Source organism: Ptychodera flava, chromosome 13, assembly GCF_041260155.1.
Source record: "Ptychodera flava strain L36383 chromosome 13, AS_Pfla_20210202, whole genome shotgun sequence".
Classification (NCBI taxonomy): domain Eukaryota; kingdom Metazoa; phylum Hemichordata; class Enteropneusta; family Ptychoderidae; genus Ptychodera; species Ptychodera flava.
In genome coordinates, this window is record NC_091940.1 from 17,259,894 (window position 1) to 17,287,558 (window position 27,665).

At 36.9% G+C, this 27,665-nt stretch overlaps 1 protein-coding gene across 1 annotated transcript in view; it reads left to right on the forward strand.

The window, feature by feature from the left end:
• The first annotated feature begins 4,824 nt into the window (after positions 1 to 4,824).
• LOC139147032 (O-acyltransferase like protein-like) overlaps positions 4,825 to 27,665 on the forward strand; it is a 28,749-nt gene continuing 5,908 nt past the window's right edge. The window contains exons 1-6 of the mRNA XM_070717883.1: positions 4,825 to 5,091; positions 6,912 to 7,063; positions 15,043 to 15,157; positions 23,796 to 23,947; positions 25,927 to 26,005; positions 26,809 to 26,905. Coding sequence (XP_070573984.1) covers positions 4,869 to 5,091; positions 6,912 to 7,063; positions 15,043 to 15,157; positions 23,796 to 23,947; positions 25,927 to 26,005; positions 26,809 to 26,905 — 818 coding nt within the window. The 5' untranslated portion in view covers positions 4,825 to 4,868. The remainder of the gene's footprint in view (positions 5,092 to 6,911; positions 7,064 to 15,042; positions 15,158 to 23,795; positions 23,948 to 25,926; positions 26,006 to 26,808; positions 26,906 to 27,665) is intronic.

Consider the following 27,665-nt stretch of genomic DNA (forward strand, 5'->3'; position numbering starts at 1 on the left):
AATAAAAAGGCCAGATAACATTTTGGTGGCAGCGGTGGGATCTTTGGTGAAGTAGATTGTAGGTGGTTTACACTAAGGCTAGAAGTATCATAGTGACACAAGAAGTATTTACTATCGCTGTTATGGTACAAGCCACGAATTGTGCAGTTTGCTGTTTGTTTACCAATACATCTAACACTGTTGCTGATAGAATCCGATTTATATTTATTCCTTGATTTTCATACAAAGTAAATCACCTAGTTCAATTTCATTTTTTTAATTTTTTCCGTTCTATTTCGGTCTTTTGTAAAACTGAACCCCCCGTCAAACTGTCTATTTTAAATATTATAATCCCCTTCCATAACCCATCGTTTCAAACACGCAAGTAAATAATTCAGGCTCTCTGAATAAAGTTTATGACACCGTATCCGTTAAGTCGAAAATTTGATTTCATCCATAGATTTAACTTTGAGAAGGCTGCCATTTTGAATTGGCAGGGGGAAATTTGCAATTGTTTTCACAGTTAAAAAATTTGCACGATGATGCTGGATTGCCATTTTGATTTTAAAAGACAATTGATAAAAGTTTCCTGGAGGAAATATAGAAAAACATTACATCTTTCAATTTCATGGTTTGTGATACATACTACTTCCAAGGGCCATGCGGTATATCTGTGATATACCAGGTTAACTTGTTTTATGAAAGATATAATATGCCACATCTTGCCTGTAAGACTGAGAAAGAAAACAGATCATTCTTCTGTATTGCTTTTATGATGAATGTCCACTTCCTTCTCCGATCTTAATTTGTCATTTTTTTGTCCTTAGGGGAAGTTCAAAGTGGTATGTCGACGTCAACCATGTCCAACGACGTAGTCACGCACATGCCGACGTCGAACATACGTTATGTTGGTTTGGACGCGCATGAATTTCTCGCCATCGCCCTCACATCGATCATCGTTTTCGTAGTGTTCACCATCTTTTACACTTGCATATGCATCTTCTGTTGGCCGGACGACAGTAAATCAAAGAGACCATCACGTTGTATTGGGGGAAGGGGTCATGAGGGTCAAGTAACATCTTCATAAATATCCCCAGTCTGTCTTCCAGTAATCTGTTTAAATTTCAAAACAATGTTGTCAAAGGATATTCAAAATCAAATTGATAGGTCACCATTTTATTAAGTACTGAATAACTACTTCATGAGTTACAGCTCCATTTAGATGTAGTTATCATTTGTAACATGCAGTTGCTTGTTGTATTCAAAGACTCATTTCAAAATGGTTGTATCTTTGTTCTTCTGTCAGCTTATCCTTTATGAAATATACAATGTTATTTTTGGCAACCAAATTGTACTCGACAAAAATCAGTTTATCAAGAACGCGGCAAATCCTGTATAAAGTATAGTGCGGTGTTTGCAAGGCATATTCTTTGTATTTCATATGTTTTTCAAGCAGATGAAGAGTATATATTTTTTCTCTTGATCGAAACTGCTTTCAGACGACTTGTCATCTTAGATTTTGTGAATTTATCATTTAAAAAGTTAAAGATACTGTTACCTGGAAGAAAACATGATTTACTGCTCTCATTTTACGGTAGTTACATCAAAAACTACATTATCATTAAATTCATTCTCTGAAAAGGCCTGTATCTGTAATTTTTGATGACAGTTTCACAATTCATTCTTTTGTTTCTCATGTCAAAATGTACAGTTTCATTTTCCTCTCTCCAAAGCATGTCAAGATACATCAGGTGAACCTGTGCACTGTGTAAACTGCATTGTTATTGCTGACAAGTGAATTCCAGTACGGGAAAACAAATGTAAGCAATAAAAGTGCATTTTACACGTATAGACGATGAATCGACATGCTAAATATACGGTGTTTCAACATTCTAGGGGAGTAGAACAAGAACTTGCAGTTGACACGCAGCACAAAAAAAGTGAAAAAAAATCATTTACAGTTACTGACCATTTAGAGTAGAGGTCTATTAAAGAATGAATTTACCTGAAAACACTCACGTTACCATGTCTAGGACATTTGCAGTTGCTATCTTTTGTTGTAACTTAAGGAACGCAGAACGCGAGTCTTCCGGAAACTGAAAGTGTGTAAAATGAGACAAGCGTGCCTTTGAAGATCGCAGACCCTGATATGTTTTGCAACAAAGAGGAAGATAAGATATTTGCTCGAAATTTAATACTACTATTTTGGTCCATTCGAGAATTGGCATTCGGTTGAAGGACGTAGACAATCTTTATTTATTTATTTATTTATTTATTTATTTATTTATTCATTCACAATGAAAGATTTCAGATTTACAAGCAAATGGAAAATGACCCAAGAAGTTTGTAATCTTCCATAGGGTAGCCTAAACAATGATAACAAAATATAAAAGTTAGTCTAAAAAAATTTGAGGATTAAAAATAATACAAATGCGAATAAAACACTACAAAATGTTATTTTTCTAATTTGCCACGATAAAAGTTTTCAATTGACTTTTGAAACATTGAAATTAGTGCTATATCTTATAGTGTCTGGCAATGATTTCCAGTGTTCTGCAGCACGCATTGCAAAATACAGGTAAAATTAAAATATATGTTGCTTGATAGATAAAACATGAGCCAATTCAAAAAGGAGATCAGTTGAAGTCATAAAATCAGCATCGAGAAGAACTCTAAGCGCTCTCTTCTGTAATTTATACACTCTGTCAATATTCTTGGCAGTCGTATTTCTCCATACAACACAGCAATAGTCTAAGGCTGATTGTATCAAACCGAAGTACAAAGTTTTTCTGAGGTGGAGCGGAATGAATCTCTGTCTTCGAAGAATATTTCAGCATTTAAGTCGATGCGCCAATACCTGTCATTTGCAAATTCGACGCCTCCAGAAGCTCCCCTCGCTTTACAAATTCTAATTATAACGTTTGCTTCCCCAACTTCAAACAACCCAAAGGGTGGTGGTGGCGGGGGTGGTTCTGATACACAGGGTAAATCACATATCTTCAGCATTCTATTCAAAGACGAATTCCTCATTTCCATGGCTCCGTTCATTTCCTAAGATTCATCCTTCATTTCTAAATACCCTTGCAATTTCTGTTTCACTTTGGACAATTTAAAAGTAAATTAATTGAGTAAAGCCAAAGGTTAATTATAATTATAACTGTTTTCCATAACTTTTTGCCCTTACCATTACCTAGTTGTAGCGACTGTTTGTAGAAACGGACAATAAGTTCCTCCTAGTCACGTCGAAGTAACCTATTTAGCTAAGTTTTTACTTTGTTTTGCAATTCGTTCCTTTTGTTCATACTTTCAGTTCAGTCTTTGAGATTTGCTTGCTTGACTTTCCACCTTGTCAATACCAATACATATGAATCAGTGGTAGCTTGAGAAGAAAACTTGCATAATAAGAAATGCCTTTGTTCTGATTGGTCCGATAAAATTTACACCCGGTTGTATTAATTATCTGTACACGAAGACAGTCTTCCGTTTCATATTGGTCGAAGCTCTTGTGAAGGACGGACATGGCAGAGGATTTTAAGATTTAAGAAAGTACAAGAACTGCAAAGTTTTAAATTTACAAATTAGGTAGAAAATTAAGCCATGGTTCAAATTTCATGTGTAACAAGTAATATAAGCGTGTGTTTTTACGCAACAAATTGTGATGCGCGACTTGTTGATATAGTAAAACCGCCACGTTTTTGATAGACTATTGATTACTATTCAGGAAAGTGCTAGGTTTACAACTTTGCATATGAATAAAAGTGTGGCGGCTGCCTATTAACATGAGAACAATAGGACTGCAATAGATTTATGGGATTAAATGCTAAAGGCAGGGACAAAGAGTCATATGGCCAAGAGCGGTATAAATAAGAATAAAAGTGTGTCGGTTCACTAATTTGCATGAGAACAATGGGACTGCGATCAATTTACAGGATCACAATTCATGGTGTAAACCAAGGGGCACCTTGCCAAGAGTGGTATCATCCTAGAAACGTGACGGGGATTTCCATATTGGTGACTTCTTAGTCAAGTGACCGATCTGATAGGGTAAATGTTTATGGCCGGTCTGACCGGGTCAAAGATTGTTGTTACACACCACTATTAGGCGAGTTTTTGACATTATTTCTTTTTCAATAACCATCGGGTTCCAGTCCAACACGGTCAAATGTCGCTGGATGGTATACTTAGAAAATACGAATGATGGCAATCTTTTTCTAAATCCTCCATGGTTTACATTCTCTCTGGTTTTGTAATCTGTATGCGGGGAAAAGTAAACGAATGAACAGAACAACTTAGTCTAAAATGACACAGTTATCGATCTGTGCGATTAGGACGGCTTGTACAGTAATACTAGGGGCCATAAACCCAATCTTGCCGGATACAGCTGTCTAGCTAGACCGAGTCACAATTTTTCCTTAGATAAAAGAAACCTGGAGATGCGGCATCTAAAGATATAAGATCTAAAAAACGTCGCTCATCGGATCTACCTCTCACCGCCGCTCTCACATTAACTGGCGTGCCGGTCTACCATGGATTATCTGTAATTGGAGACTTGTCAGTTTGTAATTTACTCAGAGTCGATCGCAGTCCCTCCACTAAGAATGGAGAGACTGCGGTTCGAACATAGACCCGTATCAACAACGTACACTTTTGCGTGACAAAATCTTTCTAGATAAAAAAGTCTGTGACCCTGAAGTACAACGCTCCTTGAGTACATATCGACCAACAGCAGCCCGGATATATTTTTGTACGTCTTACGTCAATCTTAGACACTGATAAATTTTCACAGGTATTATAGAGTACGCCGGTCCCGTCGATGTAATTTCTTCCTATTAGTCGTCCGGTAAAGCAATCACCTGTCTGGCCTGCGGTCAAACAATCTCACTTCCAACATGGCTAAATTGGTCATATTTATGGGCTGTGCCGTAGTAGCGGCGATGATGCTGCCGTCAGTTACCGGATCAACGAATATGATGGAGATGTTCTTTCCTGAGTTTCAGAAGTCGTTCGCTCCAGGCATACCCCATCCCTATCACAATGTCACGGAGAAGTGCTATGCGGACACTATCAAGTACATGACTGATTTCCATGCATTCCGCCCATACGCAAGAGAAAGTAGGTAAAAGTAATGGTAAAACTGAAGAAGTGTGGGTTCACTGAAGCAATTTTCAAATCGACGTAATCTTAGGTGGTGTTGGGGGGGTTCCCGATGCTTCACAAACGTGTATACAGCTATGGGAGGGCCCCCATTTTTTCATTAGAAAGGTTTAGCCATAAGCAGTTGCTAGTTTTTCAGATGTGTCATAAGAACCGATATGGTAAATCAGTGCTAAAATAGTTATCAGGGGTACGTCATAAATTGTAGTTATGGCAGTATTGGGCATTTAAACATACCTTGGCAAGAACAATGTCGGGTAACAACAGATCTGTGACACTATGGAAGCATGTCGCAAGCTACAGCCATTTCATTTTAAAATTATATGGTAACAGTCGTCTGACAAAGATTGTACTATGGTGCCGATTCACTTCCACTGCGAACCTACAATTTTGGACTTTTCTCTTAGTGTCAATGTACTGCTATGTTATTAAAGGCACATGACGCTTCAAAAATGAAAGATCAAAACTTTCGCTAAAAAATTTCTCAAGCAAACTTTAAACCATTCCTTCAAAATTGAGGGTCACCATGCAAACTTTGTGCTAGACAAATAAATAATCCAACATTTCGGTACCGATTTTGACATTCAAAATGGCCGCAATCTCTGTGTTATCTCTATGGGGAAAAAAGTATGATTATCACAAAGTTAGCCAGTGAAAACTCTATTTACATTAGCTTCAGAATAAGCCCCCAAAAGTAGTGGCCCTAAAGAATATTGGACAAGTTTTAACCACACTAAACCGAATTATCATAACTTGCCAAAAGGTATACAATTAACTACAGTGGTGCAAAATTGGTCATGATAACAAGTATCTAACAATGAGAGGTTTCGTACCGATAAATATTTACACGATCGTTATGGAAAAAAACAAGCATTGAATAATGCCCCAATTGTCCAAACAATGCTGAAATTACGGCAGGTTAGTGCCATTATCGCACAAAGTAAACAGCAACGTGATTATTTGGGTTATTTATGAGCAAGGGTGCATTCAAAAAATGACACATATCAGTCGAGAAGATAGTATAGATATTAATCTAACAACACGCTTGCATGTTCATTTGACCCTTGATTCGGCAAAAATTCTCCATTTTTACATATAGTCTGACGGGAACATGAATTGAATCATTGTAAAGTGTATTTAGCAAAGAGATATTGAATCAAGTATCACAGTCGCGAAAAATAATTGGACGTGTATTATTCGCACAACACGCTGTTCTTTATAAAATCGTTTCTTAAAGTGATAATAGCTATAACTTATAGCAAATGCATTTTGCTCAATGTAAAAAATTGTCTATGGTACATGATTTTGTGCAAACTCAACCATTTATCAACAATTGGTCTTTCCAAATGTACAGCTTAGCAATTCAAGCATAGAGCATTGAATACACGATTTCGGAATAGAAGAGGAAAAATGCTAATGTACCTTTGAAGTTTCGTAAGACTTAAACTTTGGAAATTAACTTGTACTTACGCCCACTCTTAAAAGTGATAGATTCTGCCCTCGCCCTTGTGTTGGCAACAGTCTCAAAACAAAATATAACGCAAAAGCCTCATATATATAAGTCAAGCTGCGTATCATGACAATATCATTCACCGAGTTGACCGCCCACAATAACAAATATTTGTGGAGGGACCGTTGGCGGAGCTAAACGTTTACGTAGAGAAGACAGAAGGGATCGAAGATCTCACGCCGATGCTCTAATACACATCACACACAAATTCACATGCGATTTTACAGAACCACTCAAATGAAGTACGCCTGTCTTTACCCTCCAACAGTGTTCTACTCTTGTGGAGAAATCCGAGAAGACTATGACTTGACGTGGAACCGCAAGGACCCTGGCAACTTCGGTATGTGTCGACAGGTCAAGCCGGGCAATGAGACTACCTTTGAAACAGTGTACTGCTACACGACTATATACATCTCTGAAGTACGTGAGTTCAGGAATTCATATATTAGATAGATTTTGAATGTGATGTAGAGAGAAGACTACATACATAGAATATTTCATTCAGAGCCACAGAATGCGGTCATGCAGTGACACACACTCACATGCGATTTGTAAGAGATTTCGCCGATCTAGTACGCCTGGACGTACTCTCCTAAGTGTACAGCTTATTCCAGCGCACCAGCGCCCGCACATGGCTGAATCTTTCCGTCTAGAAAGCGATGTACTAGCTCTTCGTTGAGTTTTACTTTACCGTTTCGAAATCGCAGCCTTATCATTTTGCAATTTTAGGTTGACGTCATCGTTTTTGAAACACCGAAAGTACAAGCTGCGTTATACTTGAATTTCCCCATTTTCTCCAACTTTGTAAGATTTTCTTTTGTTCGGCGGTTGCGATCAAACCACAAAAGCCCGGAGATGCAAACGTATTTCAACAGAATCATTGTCAAGTACAGTATGGAAAATCCCGATATGAAATGACAAAAAACCTTTCTTTTTTATATCAGCTAATACGCATGGTTTTAACTTTAATCGAAATAATACTGAGCATTCTCGATGCTTTGATTGAATAGTCCCGGATGTGACATGATAGTTTTAATATCTATATCTACAAATCACATGACTAAGAAAGAAATAATATGTCGTATTTCAAATAGTTGCAAATCTATTGAAACCAGCTTGGCGCTGGACGCATATTTCACTTCTAATCCCTAATAGAGCAAATTTTAAAATACCAGGTTGATATTGGTACATGCCTGTATTCAAATAAAATATTTCCTCTACCTCTGTCATCTCTAAGCAAAGCTTCCCATAAGATTTTTTTTAATATTAGCAGAGGCTAGTATTGCTCTCATACCTTCCTGCGTTATGTCGGTATACATATGGTTGTATTATTATTATTATTAAAGGATAATCACCTTACAGCTCAGAGGATAAAAATAATGACCTGACAGACATAAAAAACAAAAAACAAAACAAAACACAGACTAAGTCAGAAAACACACGAAAAAAAAATACACTTCAGAGATTGAGTCTCTTAATGGCTGTTGGAACAAAGCTCTTGCTGTACCTTAATTTGTTACAATTCAAGCAGCGAAAACTCATTCCTGAAGGCAATAATTCAAAAGAGGAATACAAGGGATGGTTTACGTCAGCAGTGATTGATCGTGCTTTGCGCAGTATTGCATTATCCGTGAGCACTGAAAGGGACGGAGTGGGTCTACCAATTATCTTAGCAGCCGTTTGCGAGATTTTTAAAAACTTATTGCGATTTACGGTAGAGAGCAACGAAAAGTAGCAGATATTGCAATAAGTCAGAAGTGGTTCAATAATACTCCGATATAGTAAGAGTAACAGATGTGAATCCACATCAAAGGAACGCAGCCTTCTAAGCACATGCAACCTCTACTGACATTTCTTTTGAAGGGCTGTTGTATGATGACTAAATGAAAGTTTATTGTCGAGAATTACGCCAAGGTACTTGAAGAAGGTCACCTGTTCAACAGGTTCTCCGTCAATACAAATTGGGTCACATGGTCAGGAACCTGACGAAAGTCGATTGTAAGCTCTTTCGTCTTTGATACATTTAGCTCTAGGAAATTCGAGCTACACCAATCAGAAAAATATTTAATCGAATTTATGTAATCAATTTTCGAGTTTAAGTCACTAAGGAGAGCAAGTACAGCTGCATCATCTGAAAATTTGAAAAATGGGCTACTTGGAGAACTACTTTGGCAATCATTTTTATACAAAATAAACAAGAACGGACTTAAAACACATCTTTGTGGGGCACCAGTGTTTGTAGAAATCATCGTGGATTTGGACTGTCTAACCCTTACACATTGTGGTCTGTCAGTTAGGAAATTATAAACCCAATGAATGACTGAAGGTGGAACATTGAACTTTATTAATTTATCTATCATAATATGTCGCTGAATAGTGTTAAAAGCAGAACTGAAATCAATGAATAAAATCTTGGCATAGTTACCAGCTTTATCAAGATGTTCTAACAATTTATGGAGAAGGCAAGCGACTGCGTCATCTGTACCTCTTTTACGTTGATATGCAAACTGATTTGGGTCCAGTTTTGATTGAACGTGGGGGAGGAGATTTGACAGGATCAACCTTTCAAAACATTTCATGAGAGATGTGAGGGCTACTGGTATATAGTGATTTAATTCAGAAGATGATAAAATTTTGTAAACAATTGTTCATGGGTTGTTTCATTGTTAAAACATTGATTTATTTTTCTGGCTTATCCGTCAAAAACAGGGCTGTAAAACATGCGAAAATGCTGCGCCCTATAGCGTAACCACACTTTATCCTCAGCTATAGCGCCAGAGTTATGTATCATCATCAAACGAGCTAATTTGCAAAATTTTGCTGTAAAGAAAACAAGTATTTAAAGGTTAGCTAATTTACTCAAGGTATATCAAAGGAAATAACACATTATAGCCTATCATTTGAATCGAATTCGAATCAGCAAAGAAAAAGCATGTCGCGATATATAAATCTCAACTAGAAAATAAGTGTGATGTAAGGATAATTAACATTCAATTTGTACAGGCTTGAGAGCACTTGTTAAAACAATTATTGGCTTCTTATGACAATGAAACTGAGGCACTATTACTCAGATGAGGATGATGACGATGATGATGATGATGATGATGGTGATGATGATGATGATGATGGTGATGATCGTGATTATGATGATGACAAGGACAATGATGTTGATAATGGTGATGATAATGACGACGACGACGACGACAATGACGACGACGATGATGATGATGAAGATGGCGATGATGGTGATGATAATGACAAGGACAACGACGACGATGCTGATGATGGTGAAAATAAAAAAAACAAACAAGGGCAACGGATGCGATATGCTTTAATATATTTTACAAACGGAAATGCAATCTTAACATTTCAGTATTCGGGCCGTGCCAAATTAAGCGATGTGTTTATGGTAACACACGGCCACGAGGTAAAAGACGAGCGCTATAGCCCGAATAAAGACCAGGCTATAGGTGTATTGTTATATAGTTTTTAATGTGTTTTGATATTTTGCACCGCAACAATCCACTGTGACAAGTTTACTGGGCGATGTTTCTATAGCGGTTTCAGTTGTACGTGGTACCACTTTCTTTCAAAAATATTCTAAACATACCTAGCGACATCCTTGGTTCCACTTCATCTTTTTCGTCGATGAGCTGTCCAAGTTCCTACGCTGTTGGAATGTTGGAAAATGTTGGAAAATTTGTTTTAGAGGATGTATTGTCACCTATCCTGGACGCACATCTCATTCTAGTCACCCACCATTGTTGCACAGCTGCAGACGACACTGCGGTCATGTGCCGGGCACTTTTCCAAATTTGGTCAGAACTGTTTCCCAGGGAAATAGACGTATCTATTTTCACGTGACGTATTCTGGCGAATCGCGACAGAAAATGAGCATGTTGCGTGTTATAAAATGTAATATACATGACTGTACGCGATGGAACAATTTACAGTTATTGTAACAGATTAACAATCAACATTACACAGCAAAAGATATATTCGCGAAGAACTCTTTAGACTTTATGACATGCTCTATTGTAGCATGGTCGCGGGAGATTTCTGAGTATCGCTGCATCAACTCGCGGTACGTTTATAATTGGGTTTCAAGCCGCCGTTGTGCATTTTCGATATCTGCGAACACGTATTAGTCACAGGCACGACTGCATCTTGCTGTGGTACCCGGGCTGTGGTATAGTCGCTTGAGAACTGGCGTTCGCGTAGTGTTGTGAGTCTAAAAAGCTATCTGATTGGTCCAATTTGAATTTCTCTGACGTACTTACCCGCCAAAGTGTGACACTTACGTTTTGCCGTACAAACTGTACGAATCAAAGGAGAAAGATGCTAAATATCGCCGATTTTTGCCCTTTCCATCGAATTAAAGGATAGGTGTGGTAAGTACAGGACATGATGCTGCCACAAACCCAATATTTCAATTGTCTGGCATTTATTTGTTGTGTTTTTCTTAATCTGAAAATACAGATGTTGGAATCCCAGTTGCTCCCCTTGTCTCAATATATAGAGGGAGTGAATAAGTCAAACCCTAACCCTAACCCTAACTTAAGCCTAACCCTAACCCTAACCCTAACCCTAACTTAAGCCTAAGCCTAACCCTAACCATCAGAAATACGTATCAACAAACAAACAAACAAACAAACAAATAAATAAACTGCTCTTTATTGACAATATCAAAACAGCTTTTCGCTGTTATTTTATTAAAAATAACAAATAAACAAACACAAAGACATACACACAAACAAAAAGACACAAATAAACAAGCACGAGTCCCCTGTGGTAAAATGCCCGAGTGTCAACATTTTTGTTACGTAAGCGTGACGTCTATAACCTTCAATCTGATTAAAACCAGATGTAGAGTACGGCCTCTCACTACGAGGCGACAGCAAAAGAATACCGCGTAAGTAAAAACGTCGCCGTACTCTACATCTGATTTTAATCAGATTGGTATAACCTTAAAAATGCTACTGTACATGTGACTAGATTATAGTAGCAAAAGTGTGACATTCACGGTCTATCTCTTGTATTCTTTGTCACAGACCGAACAGAGAATCAGAACTAGCACCGGGATATTGGTTGTATAGCAAGTCCTATCACTGAATACCGCAGTACCTCATAGCATCGCTGTTGGTCACATTTTTTTCAAACTGAAAGGCAAACTATCAAAATCAACAAGGTAGAGAGAGAGAGAGAGAGAGAGAGAGAGAGAGAGAGAGAGAGAGAGGGGGGGGTTCTATGCTGTAGGGCTAAAGGCCTTGAAATAGAAATGTCAATCTTTTCTTTTTTTCTTACTTAACACCAGATTGTAAACTGCTTGATATGGTGTTGTGCAGCAGCTATCGCATTAGCTATTGTGTATGGACCGTATTCATCTGACGACACGTATCGCCTTCCTCAATGGGCTGCGATTTTGTACCTCACACTGTTTCGTTTTGCCATGTCTTTGTGCATTGGCTGGGTGATATTTGCATGTGTCACCAGGAATGGAGGTAGGGATGAGAGAGAGAGAGAGAGAGAGAGAGAGAGAGAGAGACTATATACTAGCTGTGATCAAAACGACACTTACTCACAAACACTCTCGGACTTAACCCATGAAAGTTAGTGTGTCCAATCAACAAATATACTGCCATTCTTGTAAATTCGGTACTTTCACATCGTTACAAAATTATTCTTAAGCCGTAAGCGACACTTTACTTTCGTAGGGGTCAATTGTTGCAATACAGAGGAAGGTACGTCGCTCAAGTTCAATTCTTGCAATTTCCTCAATACTTTAAAGGCCGATTTGTCGTGATTTTAAAGCTGTTATCCGATTGGTCGGCAGAATCTTACCGAGATAATTGAATAATACAAATAAAATCCTTAAGTTGCTGTGAATAATGGCAATCGACCAATCAGATATAACTTTGCAAACACGCTGCAAGTTAGCCGTCTTTTAGCCAGTCAACTTGAACTTTATTTTTGTCAGGTCTAGTCTGTTATCTACTGTTTTTGTTTTGCTTAGTTTTGTTTTGCTTTGTTTTTGCTGATTCAGCATAAATTATCTCACAATATCATCTTTTTTTTTTGCTTTTTTCCTTCCTGTAATCAGGACCAGTAAATAGCTTGTTGTCGTGGAGCGGATGGTTACCATTATCTAAGATAAACTACTGTGCATATTTAGTGCACATGATTGTGTTATTTTCGTACATCAACGGTTTTGAGACATTATGGCACTACACAGATTTCCATTTCGAATTTATTACTAACATTTTACAAATGACTGAAAAATTAACATGTACAAGTTGCTGAAATACTTTTAATCGCGTTAATAATCAACAATGCTTGGTGTAGCTGAATGTGTTCTGTTTATGTAATTTTGGGTACAGCATTTCAGTATTTTCCCTTTTTTGTGTGTAAGGAAATAGTTCTCTTATTTGTTTTGTCATATAAGATAACTCTAAACTTTGGTGATTTTCATTGGTTTATTCAGTCTATGATGTTGCCTGTAGTCTCCATTCACCCATCAACCTAAAAACATTCAATTCTGGCTCAGATAAATATTAGCGTGTGTGATCCCTCATCAGCAAGTGTGATAAGTTTGTAACAATGTTTGCAGAATGCACGAATGTAACAGGGATTTAAATTTGTAGCAACACATTATCGTAATTGAGAAGTTGTCTATGCGCTTTCCAAAAAATGTTTACAAGTAAACTATTCATGTCATCAATAAAGGCAAAACAATCGCATTATTGCCACTCTGACGTTTTTAAGAGAGTCGACTTTCTCAGTAAGTTCACTCAGTGTGTCATTTAACTACTTTTGGAGTAATGTACACCATGATAAGAGCCAATTAATTACACAGAGGCAATGAGATAGACATAGCATGCACAGGCATGCGTCTGCAGTTTGTTTACAGTGACTGTGTTTATTATTCGTCTCTTTGAGAACATGAATCGGACAAGTTAACAACTTTTTGAAATTAAGTACCTAATGTGTATCATAAAGTTCTGAAGGTTTAGATGTATCCTGTGATCCCCCTAGACTTGCACACAACAGTAACAATAGGACTGCAATAGGTTTATTGGGTTAAATGCAAGGCCAGAACGAAGAGTCAGCCGGCCAAGATTGGTATAAATCAGAAGAGAAGTGTGGTGGTTTACCAGTTTGCATGAGAACAATGAGACTGCAATGGATTTACGGGATTAAATGCACGGCAAGAACAATGGGCAATTTTGCCAAGAGTGGTGTGACCCATCAACGTGACGGGAATTTCTATGTTAATGACTTCTTAGCGCAATCAAATAATCAATCTGACAGGGTCAAGGATTGTTGTCACATACCAATATTGCTGCAGATGTTGTAAGTGTACGTGTCTGTCTGATTGCCTCTGTGTAATAAGCTCACAGTCCCTCTTATCATGGTGTACATTACACTCACACACTGAATGCATAAACAGAAGGAACTTAAAGCCCAGGCCAAACGACCCTGAGATCGGTGTTTTAGGTTTTTGCACAATCACTATCAAAGGATTCTGTAAATCGTTTCTTAACTGAACATGCCAGTGAATATGAAGTTGTAGAATCTGATATGGTGTAACCAACTTCGACATATGCTAGTCCACAGTCCCTATGGTTAATGACGTGTAATCTCCATAACGTGGCAGTATTTGGTAACGAATGAATTGAAATCCCCTTGCACTTTGGACTTAAATGACACAATATTGATCTTGGCGATTGGGACGGCTTCTGCGGTAATACAAAGGGCTATAAATTTAGTCTTGCCCAATACACCTGTCTAAAGTGTCTAGCTAGACCTAGTCACAATTTTTGCTTGAGATGAAGAAACTTTCTGGCAATGCGGCATCTAAACGATTTAATATCTTTGCAACGTCGCTGCTCTCACATTAACAAGCGTACCGGTCTCCCATGATCCTCTGTAATTGGAAGGTTGTCAGTTTGTAATTTGCTCAGAATCGATCGCAGTCCCTCCACCACTAATGGATGGACTGTGGCTCGATCATAGGCAAGCTTTCAAGAATGTATACTTTTGCGTGGCAAAAATCTTCCTAGATAAAAACGTTTGTGACCCCAAAGTGTAGTGCTCTTTTCTTACCTCCTTCAATACAAATCGACCAATAGCCGCCTGGATATATTTTTGTACGTCATACGTCACCTAGACACTGACAAATTTTTACAAGGGTTATACAGGCACACTGGTCCCGTCGGTGTTATTTCCTCCTATGAGCCGTCCGGTAAAGCAGACTTCTGTTTAGGCTGAGGTCAAGCAACCTCATTACCAACATGGCAACATTCGTCGTACTTATAGGCTGTGCCGTTGTAGCGGCGATGATGCCGCCGTCAGTTACCGGATCAACGAATATGATGGAAATGTTCTTTCCTGAGTTTCAGAAGTCGTTCGCTCCGGGTGTACCCCATCCCTATCACAATGTCACGGAGAAGTGCTATGCGGACACGATCAAGTACATGACTGACTTCCATGCATTCCGCCCATACGCAAGAGAAAGTAGGTAAAAGTAATGATAAAACTGAAGAATTGTGGGTTCACTGACGCAATTTTCAAATCGACGTAATCTTAGGTGGTGGTGGTGGGGGGGGGGGGTTCACGATGCTTCACAAACGTGTATACAGCTATTGGAGGGCCCCCATTGTTTTCATTAGAAAGATTTAGCCATAAGCAGCTGCTAGCTTTTCAGATGTGTCAAAAGAACAGATATGGCAAATAAGTGCTATGATAATTATCAGGGGTACCTCATAAATTGTAATTGGGGCAGTATTGGGCATTTAAACATACCTTAGCGAGAACAATGGTAGGTAACGAACAGATCAGTGACACAATGGAAGCATGTCGAAAGCTACAACCATTTCATTTTAAGATTATATGGTAACAGTCGTCTGACAAAGGTTGTACCATGGTGCAGATTCACTTCCACTGCGAACCTACAATCTTGGACAAATAGAGTTCACATTCTTCATCAGACGCCCATATGTGCAAATTACAGCATTTTAACTTCTCTTAGTCGCGTTTTTAATATCAGGAAATAATCGTGAAGGTATCCAGACTGTATTCAGCTAGATTTATCTACAAATTGGCTACTGACTTTTCTCTTAGTGTCAATGTACTGCTATGTTAGTCCAGTCAATCTAAGCCAAAAAAGGGGTAAACCTAGGACTAATTGCAACAGAAATTATTTCTTCACCATGCATTTTGGAAAGGTCCTAGAAATAACATACTAAAAGTATAATAAATCTAAGGGGTGCAACAGTGCCTAATTTGCATAAATGTAAAGGGGGCTCATGGGTATAAAATTGTCGCTGATAGACGGTTTCTACTTAAAATATGTGGCTAAACATGCTTTTGATCAGGGTTTTTTGGCTTATTTGCCTCCTTTTTGGTCTAAGCAATGTTGTTGAAAGTATTTTGTCGTCATACAAATATTCCTCATTTGCATAAATCCAATATGGCCGCCCCAACACTTCACTTTTCTTAGTTTTTCTCGAATTAATAACTATTTTTAAGCTACTACTGACGGCAATAGAATAATTTTTTTCACATTGTATTTTAGACAAGTCCTAGAATAACATACTAAAAGCCTAGTACAATCTAGAATTGTAAACAGTGCCTAATTTGCATAGATGTAAAAAGATTATGTGTACAAACTAAGTGCTAATAGAATGTTTCTGCTAAAAATAATTGGCTAAACATGATATGTTATGCAGGTTTTTGGCTTATTTGCCTTGTTTTTGGTTTAGGTAATGTTGATGGAAATATCTAGTCTTCATAGAAATATTCCTAATTTGCATAAATCCAATATGGCCGCCACAACCTTCACTTTTCTTTGTATTTTTCCCAATTAATAACTATTTTTATGCTACTTCTGACAGCAATAGCATTATTTATCCTCTGTGTATTTCAGAGAAGCCCTGACATACTAAAAGCCTCGTACAATCTAGAAATGAAAACAATGCCTAATTTGCATATATGTAAAAAGATTATGGTTACAAACTAGGTGCTGATAGAATGTTGCTACTAAAAATATTTGGCTAAACATGATATATGCGGGTTTTGGGCTTATTTGCCTTGTTTTTGGTTCAGGCAATATTGATTAAAATATTTTGTCGTCATAGAAATATTCCTCATTTGCATAAATCCAATATGGCCGCCACAACACTTCGTTTTTCTTTGTATGTCCCTAATTAATAACTATATAAGCTACTTCTGACTGCAATAGAATTAAATTTTCTTTGTGTATTTTAGAGAGGTCCTAGAATGACATACTAGAAGACCAATACAATCTAAGATTTATAACATTACCTTATTTGTATAGATATAAACGGATAATGGGAGCAATACATTCACTGATAAAAGAAATATGCATATTGAATTGAGAAAAATGCGACATTATGTTCAAGTAATGTATGCATTTATCTTAATTTTTGTCCAAGCAATATTTTTGAATACATTTTATCGGCCGAGAAATATTCCTAATTTGCCTAAATCAAGTATGGCTGCCACTGCACTTCACTTAAAAATTATATTTAATCTACACTATAAGAGTTTTTTGTTTCCACTCTGTATTGAACGTGTAGAATGACAATCAAAATGACTGTTAAGAGGGGAGACAGTGCATAATTTGAATAAATATAAAACTTAGAAAAGGGAACAAAATCGTTGCTGTTAATAGATTTCTTAAAAATATATTCAGCAAATTGATATTTAATTCAAGCAATTTCATTATTTAATGTACTTTTTGTGTTTCTAGGCAATGCATAAAATCATTTAAGAGTCCTCATTTTACATAACTGCAATGTGCCTCTCCTACCAATATACTTTTCCCTTTTTTGACCTATAGTATAAATGACTGTATATAATGTTAAAAAACAACGGAGATCATTAGAACTAAATTTTAGTAGGGTCATGGAAGTTACATATCGCAAGTTTAAAGGCCTGTGTTGGCACCAGATTATTTTCTCATCAGAAAATTTACCCATCAGATTACAATTTCAATGGAAAACAAAAGGCTCTTACACCTCAATCATTCTCTTACAGACTAGAACAAAGGCGATCCCAGGGATCGCGAAAAGTGCATTTAATGAAGTTGTGCATAAGACAGCTAATTTACCAAAATGCTAAATGGGTCATAGATGCTATACAAACCTGGTACTGATAATCTATTAACGAAAGTGATTTAAGAGATAAGCTGACATTGTAATGACTATGTAACATCATTTTCTTGTTTTAGTTCAGGGAATGTTTTCAAATATATCTTACAGCCATAAAAAAATTCTTATTTGCATTTGTCCAATAAGTCAACCATGTCACTTCCTTTTTCTAATTGGAACATGAATTATTTCTTCACCTTAAATACTTAAAAGGTCCAAGAATGGTATATTCAAAGCCTAATACAATCTACATTGTGCAAAGGACAAATTTTGAAAGATTTTATAGGAAATGCCTGCACTGTACTAAATGTAATAATTGAAACTTGAAAGGTTTTACAATATCGTAAAGAGAGATTGGAAGTTTTTACTAACATTGCTAAATATATTTTACCTAATTTTGAGCGATTCCTCATGTGCATAAATCATATATGATGATCATTAAAATAATTTTCTTTAATTTTTCAAATTGACGTCAACTTATTTTAATTAATTATGTTATCAGTAAAATGAGAGTTACATTAAGAGACACTACTTGTTTAAGTTATTTAATACTTTAAATTCTTCCTATCGAAAGATGTCCCTCAGTACAAAGAAATTGACATGGTTATTTATTTTCTGTGTATTTTAACTCATTGTAATGATTATATACTAATAGGCCATACAGAATGAAAAGCCCTGTAAAAATAAACAATGATTGATTCGTATAGTTCATTTCAATTATCTAGAGAATTTGCATAATGTCAATAACATTGGGAACTTACTGGAAGATTTGGATTTTCTTAATGCATACCAAAATGCTTGGCCAAATAACCAACACTTTGTACTAAGGGAGGCTGAAGAAAATTTGTGTTTCAGCTCTATTTTCTTTTATTTTCACCCTTACCCGTATTACTAATATAGATTAAGTGTAGATAAAATGTAATTAAAGACCAGGTTGTGTGGTCACTGGTAAATCAGATATACTTTTGACTGTGTGCAACTTGCCTGCTCATGCCACATACAGAAATTTATGATAATAATGATAAATAAATTATAATGATCATGATGATAGAGAGGTACAATTGTTATACTATACTGCCAATTATCATGAAATATGGATTAGGAAAGCTGTTCCTTTATCAGCTGAAAGACATTACAATAATCAAAGGACACTGCATTTCTCAAAATTTTGAAATTTCTTGAAGACAACAATTGAAAATTAATATAAAGTCATATAGTGGACTGAGGAGAGAGATATCCTGTTAAATCTTACCGTACAAAGCCATAGCATTTGAGGAAAAACTGACAAAAATCTGTTGAATGAATCATGATAATCTAAAACACTGGTAAAAGCAAACTAGATACTTTTCATAATGTTACATGGTCTAGCTGCTCTTTCAAATTTTCATGACCGTGAAACAAGAAAACCAAGATGTGAAGGGATTTGCATCACAGAAGCTGCCGTTAACGAGTTTATCAATTAGGATATCAAATTTGACATCAAATTATCATAAAATTGTTATCCTGTATTTGAACCTTATGGAAGTCTCACCTCAGATTGGCCAGACTCTCAATTCCTTGAGTGATCAATCTTATTGGTAATAATACAAAAGTCTAATAATCTCCAAATGGGAAGTCCATTACATAACAGCCCCATGAGTGATACTTGCACATTTAAGATCTGATATGATACGCAGTACAATTATATCATCCTATGCTTCACATCTTTTCATTGAGTTATCCTTCCCCATACTTATGGGTTTTACGATGAACTGCAGCAGCATGAATAACCCCGACAGAAAGCAAAATCTAGACTTTGTGTTGTCAACGAAAGGATTCTGGCTGTAAACAAATGAAGATGGAAGATGTAAACAGAGAGGAAGAGGAAGAAATTTTGTTATGATAAGGACCATCATAATAATTGTCATCACCACTACCATCATGGTGATTCAAATGATGTTCGTATTTATACTAATGATAGTACAATAATGAGAAGGATGATTAACAGGCACAACTGTTAAGTGTGGTGAACCATTTATTAGTAACTGAATATTTCCATCGTCATTGAAAATAGTGACCAAAAGCATAAAATATTCCTTCAAAAATGTTACTGCAATCGAACATGTTGTAGGAGAAAATGACTTAAAATGACAATTGATGTCAAAAACTTGAGCACGTCCAATGATTTTTTTTATGAATAACCTTATCGTCGTAAAAAAAAGAAGAATATCCAAAGAAAGAATTCTGATTCCTTTTATTTGGACAGTAATGCTCTGAAACTCTTCTCTTTATTATTTGCATTTCTGAATAACCAGAAAATGTCAATGGAAGCTATTGTAGGCTTATTGTATTCAGAAGACCGTTTGTGTCAATTATGCAAATTAGGCATTTTGTATTAAAATATGCAAATTATGCATGCAAATTAGGTCAACCTCTTTTGTTTTAGGTAATTCTTGCAAAACCTTAACAATTTCATAGAGAAAAAAAATTGTTTAAATATGAGCTTAAACATTCATTTTGTCTGAAATAGTGGAAAAACTGTGAATATATGCAAATTACTTAATTTGCATATTCGTTATCGTTCAAGACATTTAGAAAATAACTTATTGAACCTTACTAAATTGTGTTGCAATGAAAAAAGTCACTTGAATTCAGTTTAGATGCCCAAAATGTGAGTATAGCAGTCATTTTAAAGGCGATATATAGCTAATTTGAATATATGCAAATTTAACCAATTTGCACCCCTTATATTTTTCTATACTTTTAATATGTCATTAGTGAGACCTTTCCAAAGGTCATGGTGAAGAAATAATTTCTGTTGCAATTAGTCCTAGGTTAAACCCTAAATTGACTGGACTGCTATGTTATTAAAGGCAGTTGACGCTTCAAAAATGAAAGATCAAAACTTTCGCTCAAAATTTTCTCAAGCAAACTTTAAGCCATTCCTTCAAAATCAGGAATCAAAATTGAGGGTCACCATGCAAACATTGTGCTAGACAAATAAATAATCCAACATTTCAGTACCGATTTTGACATACAAAATGGCCGCCATCTCTGTGCTATCTTTGTGGGGAAAATAAAAAATATCGATTTTCACAAAGTTAGCCAGTGAAAACTTTATTTATATTAGCTTCAGAATAAGCCCCCAAAGTAGTGGGCCTAAGGAATATTGGACAAGTTTTAACTACACTAAACTGAGTTATCATAACTTTGCCAAAAGCTATACAACTAACTACAGTGGTACAAAATTGGTCTTGATAACAAGTATGAATGAGCGCTTTCGTACCGATAAATATTTACACGAACGTTATAAAAAAAAGCATTAAATAATGCCCCAATTGTCCAAACAATGGTGAAATTACGGCAGGTTAGTGCCATTATCGCACAAAGTAAACAGCAACGTGATTATTTGGTTATTTATGAGCAAGGGTGCATTCAAAAATGCATAGAATGATTTAACACCTGTATACATGTCAGTCGAGAAGATAGTATAGATATTAATCTAACAATACGCTTGTATGTTCATTTGACCCTTTATTCGGCAAAAATTCTCCATTTTTACATATAGTCTGACGGGAACATGACTTGAAATCATTGTAAAGTGTATTTAGCAAAGAGATATTGAATCTAGTTTGAGAGGCGCACTTTTTATCACAGTCGCGAAAAAATAGTTGGACGTGTATTATTCGCACAACACGCTGTTCGTTATAAAATAGTTTCTTAAAGTGATAATAGCTATAACCTATAGCAAATGTATTTTGCTCAATGTAAACAATTGTCTATGGTACATGATTTTGTGCAAACAATTGGTCTTTCCCAATGTACAGCTTAGCAATTCAAGCATTGAGCGTTGAATACATGATTTCGGAATAGAAGAGGAAAAATGCTCATGTACCTTTGAAAATTTGTAAGACTTAAGGGACTGGACACAAATTACAGGGGGGGGGGTGGGCCGGTGTTTTTCGAAACACCGCTGCGTCAAAAATAGTGACCCTTCAAAAGTTCATGCACAAAAATTAGTGACCCTCCCCATTATCCGTGCATGAAAATAAATGACCCTCCCCTGTTACTCAATACCCCCAACAAACCCGCAATGTGTTCAAGACCCCCCTTCTGACTTGCTATACTTTTGCAATCCCCCTTCCAAAAGGAAGGCAAAATGTGGCTGATATAACGCTTTGTCCAAAAAATTTCAAATCATATGTGTGTGATAATTCATGTAAATCTACTTTGCTTGAAGTGGCAGGTAAAAGTGCATGCATGTATGTACAAACAATGTAATTTTTAGATTTCATCGATAATGTTGATTCACTATACATGGGAGTCTATGACAAAACTGTGAAAAAATTCTTTCACAATTAATAATATGCACTTTTTCTGCATATATGGACCCTGAATAATTGACATAATTGTACTTGATTAGAAGAGGGTGGTAACACGTGCATCTGTGTACAAGAACTTTGTTTTTGGAATTTCGCATAAAAAGTTCATCCATCATACATTGTAGTCTATGACAAAAGTAAGAATAATTGTTTTAAAATACAAAACTTGGCAAATCTGTCTATTTATGTACACTCCATTATTGGTATAAATGTTCATGATTAGACTAGAGTGGTTTCAAGTCCATGGTTGTGCAAGAAATTTGATTTTGGCATATCACTGAAATGTTGATTCACATGGCAGTCTATGACAAAACTATGAATAATATTTTCCCAATACAAAACTAAGTAAATCTGTGCATTTATGTACACCTAATTATTAGTATTAATGTTAATGATTAGACCAGAGTGGTTTCAAGTCCATGGTTGTGCAAGAAATTTGATTTTGGAATTTCACTGAAATGTCGATTCACAATGCATAGCAGTCTATGACAAAACTATGAATATTTTTTTTTTTCAATACAAAACTAAGTAAATCTGTGTATTTATGTACACCTAATTATTAGTATTAAAGTTAATGATTAGACTAGAGTGGTTTCAAGTCCATGGTTGTGCAAGAAATTTGATTTTGGAATTTCATCGAAATGTTGATTCACTATACATTGTAGGCTATGAGGACACTACAAATACCTCATAGGTTATCTGTTCCTAAATTGTTATTTAAAAGTTGTTCAACCTGAAGCTTCCAGTTGTTATTGATGACATTTTGCACTATTCTGAATAGTTTGTATTCTGTCAATGTCCTCAAAAAATAAAAAATGTACATACGGCGACATGAACATTTGACACCGACCTAATGTATTGCCAATGGGAGAATGATATCAAATAAGTGATCTCCCAAATTGTTATTGAAAGAGTCATAATATGGGACAGTTATGCACAATAGAGGAGTTGGATAAGTAGAAATCATGACAACTTAAATCAATGTGGCTGCTTGGATCATCAATACATTGTTTATTATACCCTTAAAATTGCGCCCAAAGGGCGCGCCGAAAATGGAAATGGCAGAAAATGAAAGTGCCAGGAGGTATTTTTTCTTTTTTCAGTATTCCATATTCTTCAATACGTGCACATGCAAGTTCAGCTTTGATGCATAAAAAAGGTGACCCTCCCCCATAGGCATACACAAAATGTTATGACCCTTCAAAAATGCTTGCGCGAAAAATGGCGACCCACCCCCAAAAAACACCGGCCCACCCCCCTGTCATTTGTGTCCAGTCCCTAAATTTTGGAAATTAACTTGTACTTACGCCCAGTCTTAAAAGAGATAGATTCTGCCCTCACCCTTGTGTTGGCAACAGTCTCAAATCAAAATATAACGCAAAAGCCTCATATATATAAGTCAAGCTGCGTATCATGACAATAACATACAATGAGTTGACCGCCCACAATACCTCTACAAATATTTGTGGAGGAACCGTGGGCGGAGCTAAAAGTTTACGTAGAGCAGACGGAAGGGACCGAAGCGCTCACGCCGATGCTCTAATGCACATCACACACAAATTCACATGCGATTTTACAAGACCATTCGAATGAAGCACGGCTGTCTATACTCTTCCACAGTGTTCTACTCTTGTGGGGAAATCCGAGAAGACTATGACTTGACGTGGAACCGCAAGGACCCTGGCAACTTCGGTATGTGTCGACAGGTCAAGCCGGGCAATGAGACAACCTTTGAAACGGTGTACTGCTACACGACTATCTACATCTCCGAAGTACGTGATTCCACGAATTCATATATTAGATAGATTTTGAATTTGATGTAGAGAGAAGACTGCATACATAGAATATTTCATTCACAGCCACAGAATGCGGTCGTGCAGTGACGCACACGCACACGCGATTTTTAAGAGATTACGCCGATGTAGTACGCCTGGACGTACTCTCCTAAAGTGTACAGCTTATTCCAGCGCACCAGCGCCCACACATGGCTGAATCTTTCCGTCTAGAAAGCGATGTAGCTCTTCGTTGAGTTTCACTTTACCGTTTCGAAAACGCAGCCTTATCATTTTTCAATTTTAGATCGACGTCATCGTTTTTGAAACATCGATAGTACAAGCTGCGTTATACTTGACTTTGCCCATTTTTCCCAACTTTGTTAGGTTCTCTTGCGATCGGTGGTTGCGATCAATCCGCAAAAGCCCGGAGATGCAAACGTTTTTCGATAGAATCATTGTCAAGTACAGTATGGAAAATCCCGAAGTGAAATGACAAAAAAAATTCTTTTTTATATCAGCTAATACGCATGGTTTTAACCTGAATGGAAATTATACTGAGCATTCTCGATGCTTCGATTGAATAGTCCCGGACGTGACCTGATAGTTTTAACATCTATATTTACAAATCACATGACTAAGAAAGAAAGAAATAATATGTCATATTTCAAATAGTTGCAAATCTATTGAAACCAGCTTGGCTCTTGACCCATATTTCACGTCTAATCCCTAAAAGCGCATATTGTACAATATCAGGTTGATATTGGTACATGCCTGTATTCCAATAAAATATTTCCTCTTCCTCTGTCATCTCTAAGCAAAGCTTCCCATTAGACTTTTTTAAATATTAGCAGAGGCTAGTATTGCTCTCATGCTGTACCTTCCTGCGTTATATCGGTATACGTATAGTTGTAAACAATTGGTCATGCGTTGTTTCATTGTTAAAACATCGATTTGTTTTCTTCTGGCTTATCCATAAAAAACAGGGCTGTAAAACATGCGAAAATGTTGCGCCCCATAGCGTAACCATTCTTTATCCTCAGCTATAGCGCCAGAGTTATGTACCATCATCAAATGAGGAATTTGCAAAGGTTTGCTGTTTCTGTCGCTGGCATTGCGTGAAAACAAGTATTTAAAGGTTGGCTAATTTCCACAAGGTATATCAAAGGAACTAACACATTATAGCATATCATTTGAATCGAATTCGAATCAGATAAGAAAAAGCATGTGGCGATATGTAAACGTCAGCAAGAAATAAGTGTGACGTAAGACAATCAAAATTCAATTACAACAGGCTTGAGACACTTCTTAAAACAATTATTGGCTTCTTTTTGACAATGATACTGAGGCACTATTACTCAGATGATGATGATGATGATAAAGATGATGATGATGATGATGATGAAGAAGATTAAGATGATGGGGATGATGATTATTATGATGACGACGAGGACAATGATGTTGATAATGATGATGATGGATGATGATGATGATGATAATGACGACAACGACGACGACGACGACGGTGATGATGATGATGATGATTATGAAGATGACGATGATGGTAATGATAATGACAAGGACAACGACGACGATGCTGATGATGGTGATGGTGAACCTAAAAACAAAACAAAACAAGGGCAACTGATGCGGCATGCTTGAACATATTTTACAAACGGAAATGCAATCTTAACATTTCAATATTCGGGTCGTGCCATATAACGTAATATTGTACATGACTGTACCGCGATGGAACAATTTACAGTTATTGTAACCGATCAACAATTAACAATACACAGCCAACGATACATTCGCGAAGAACTCTTTAGAGCGGTTAATGACATGGTCTATCGTGGCATGGTCAGGAGATTTCTGAGTATCGCTGCATCAACTCGCGGTACGTTTATAATTGGGTTTCAAGCCGTCGTTGTGCAATCAAAGCTTAATACTTTTGGCGAACTATATTTTTTGCCTTTCAGAGCCGCGATACATTACGAAAGGGTGTGTGTTTTCCAAATTCCTGCACAGAGAACGATATAGAGATTTTCATCACAGAGGGTAAGTGTCGTTCAGTTGGTCTAGCTGTGGTTTCTATGAAAGCCAGTCTGGCAAATGGTTTCAATCAAAACGCAGTTAAAGCTGATTATAACGCCTACATACGAGCCGTATTAAGTTGGGTTTTTCCGGTGTGTGGATGCTCTTCGGTTGGCCAATTAATGGTTAAAGGATGCAAGCTGACACTGGGGCCTACGATCTCCTATTCCCATGCATGCGGTACTCTGGAGAACACGTTGTACCAAAAACCACGACTATTAATATTTCCCAAACAAAACACCAATTAATATTCATTCCTCTACATCCTTTCATTTGTACGTCGATATGCACATACGTATAATATATGCATTAGGAAAGCGCATGCTCCATTACCCAACAACCCCTGTAAATCTACTTGTCTTATACCTTTGTGCACATAAATCGTCTAATGGTCCCTTTGGTCAACAATTAAGTCTCGTTTTTGAACTCGCCAAAGTAAGTCATAGATCGGTCCTACTATACCTTAATCTTACCGTAGTACGTGTGCAACAAACATATTCTACTGGTTGCGTTCGTTGAGAATTCGAAATCCGTTTGCTACCAATCTCTGAGACACAACAATAATTGTCACCATAAATGGGTTGACCTTGTTGACTGATAGGCGTCCGAGTGTGGAAGGGGAGAGACAATAGTGCTCTAGGGCGTACCCTTGGTAAACATTAAAAAAAACAGGGTCGCGTGTTTGTATAATTTCACTTCGGTCGCCTTCCTACTTTATACATGTCTTATAATCGATGCCTGATTTGTTTCTTGCTTGTCCTATGCAGCACACTTGACAAATCCCAATATCCCTCGATGGGAATCCACGACAGCATCATGTGCAAAAGCCAGTCATGAATTTAGATGGGCTGACATCCTTGCAGCGTGAGTTAAAGCGTTTGTTTTCTTGCTTCAACATTAACTTGAAATTTAGTGGCATCTCAAGTTGCCGAATAATACCTTCACTACGGAAGCAACGTTCCTAAAAGTATGTTCATCCAACGCGCATACATATACATCCACACACACATACACAAATACATACGTGCGGTCATACCTACCTAACTACCTACCTACATACATACCAACCTACCTAAATATCTACCTACCTACAAACCTACTTACCTACATACATACATACATACATACATACATACATACATACATACATACATACATACATACATACATACATACATACATACATACATACATACAACATACATACATACATACTACCTACCTACCTACCTACCTACCTACCTACCTACCTACCTACCTACCTACCTACCTACCTACCTACCTACCTACCTACCTACCTACCTACCTACCTACCTACATACATACATACATACATACATACATACATACATACATACATACATACATACATACATACATACATATATTCATGCATACATTCATGCGCGCACGCACGCATGCTTCCGTGTTCATTTTTAACGCACTGCTATTGTCAGTCGGTGTTAAAATTAGCTCTATAGATGTTGAATTGTGAAATCGACAACTTTGTTGCACAGTTGTGTCAAAACATGTATATACAACAATACATTTTGATTTTTGGCAAGTTTCAAAGAGGTTTCCAGCTGCTTGTGGACGAGAGGTGCCTCGCTATCAAGATTTTTAC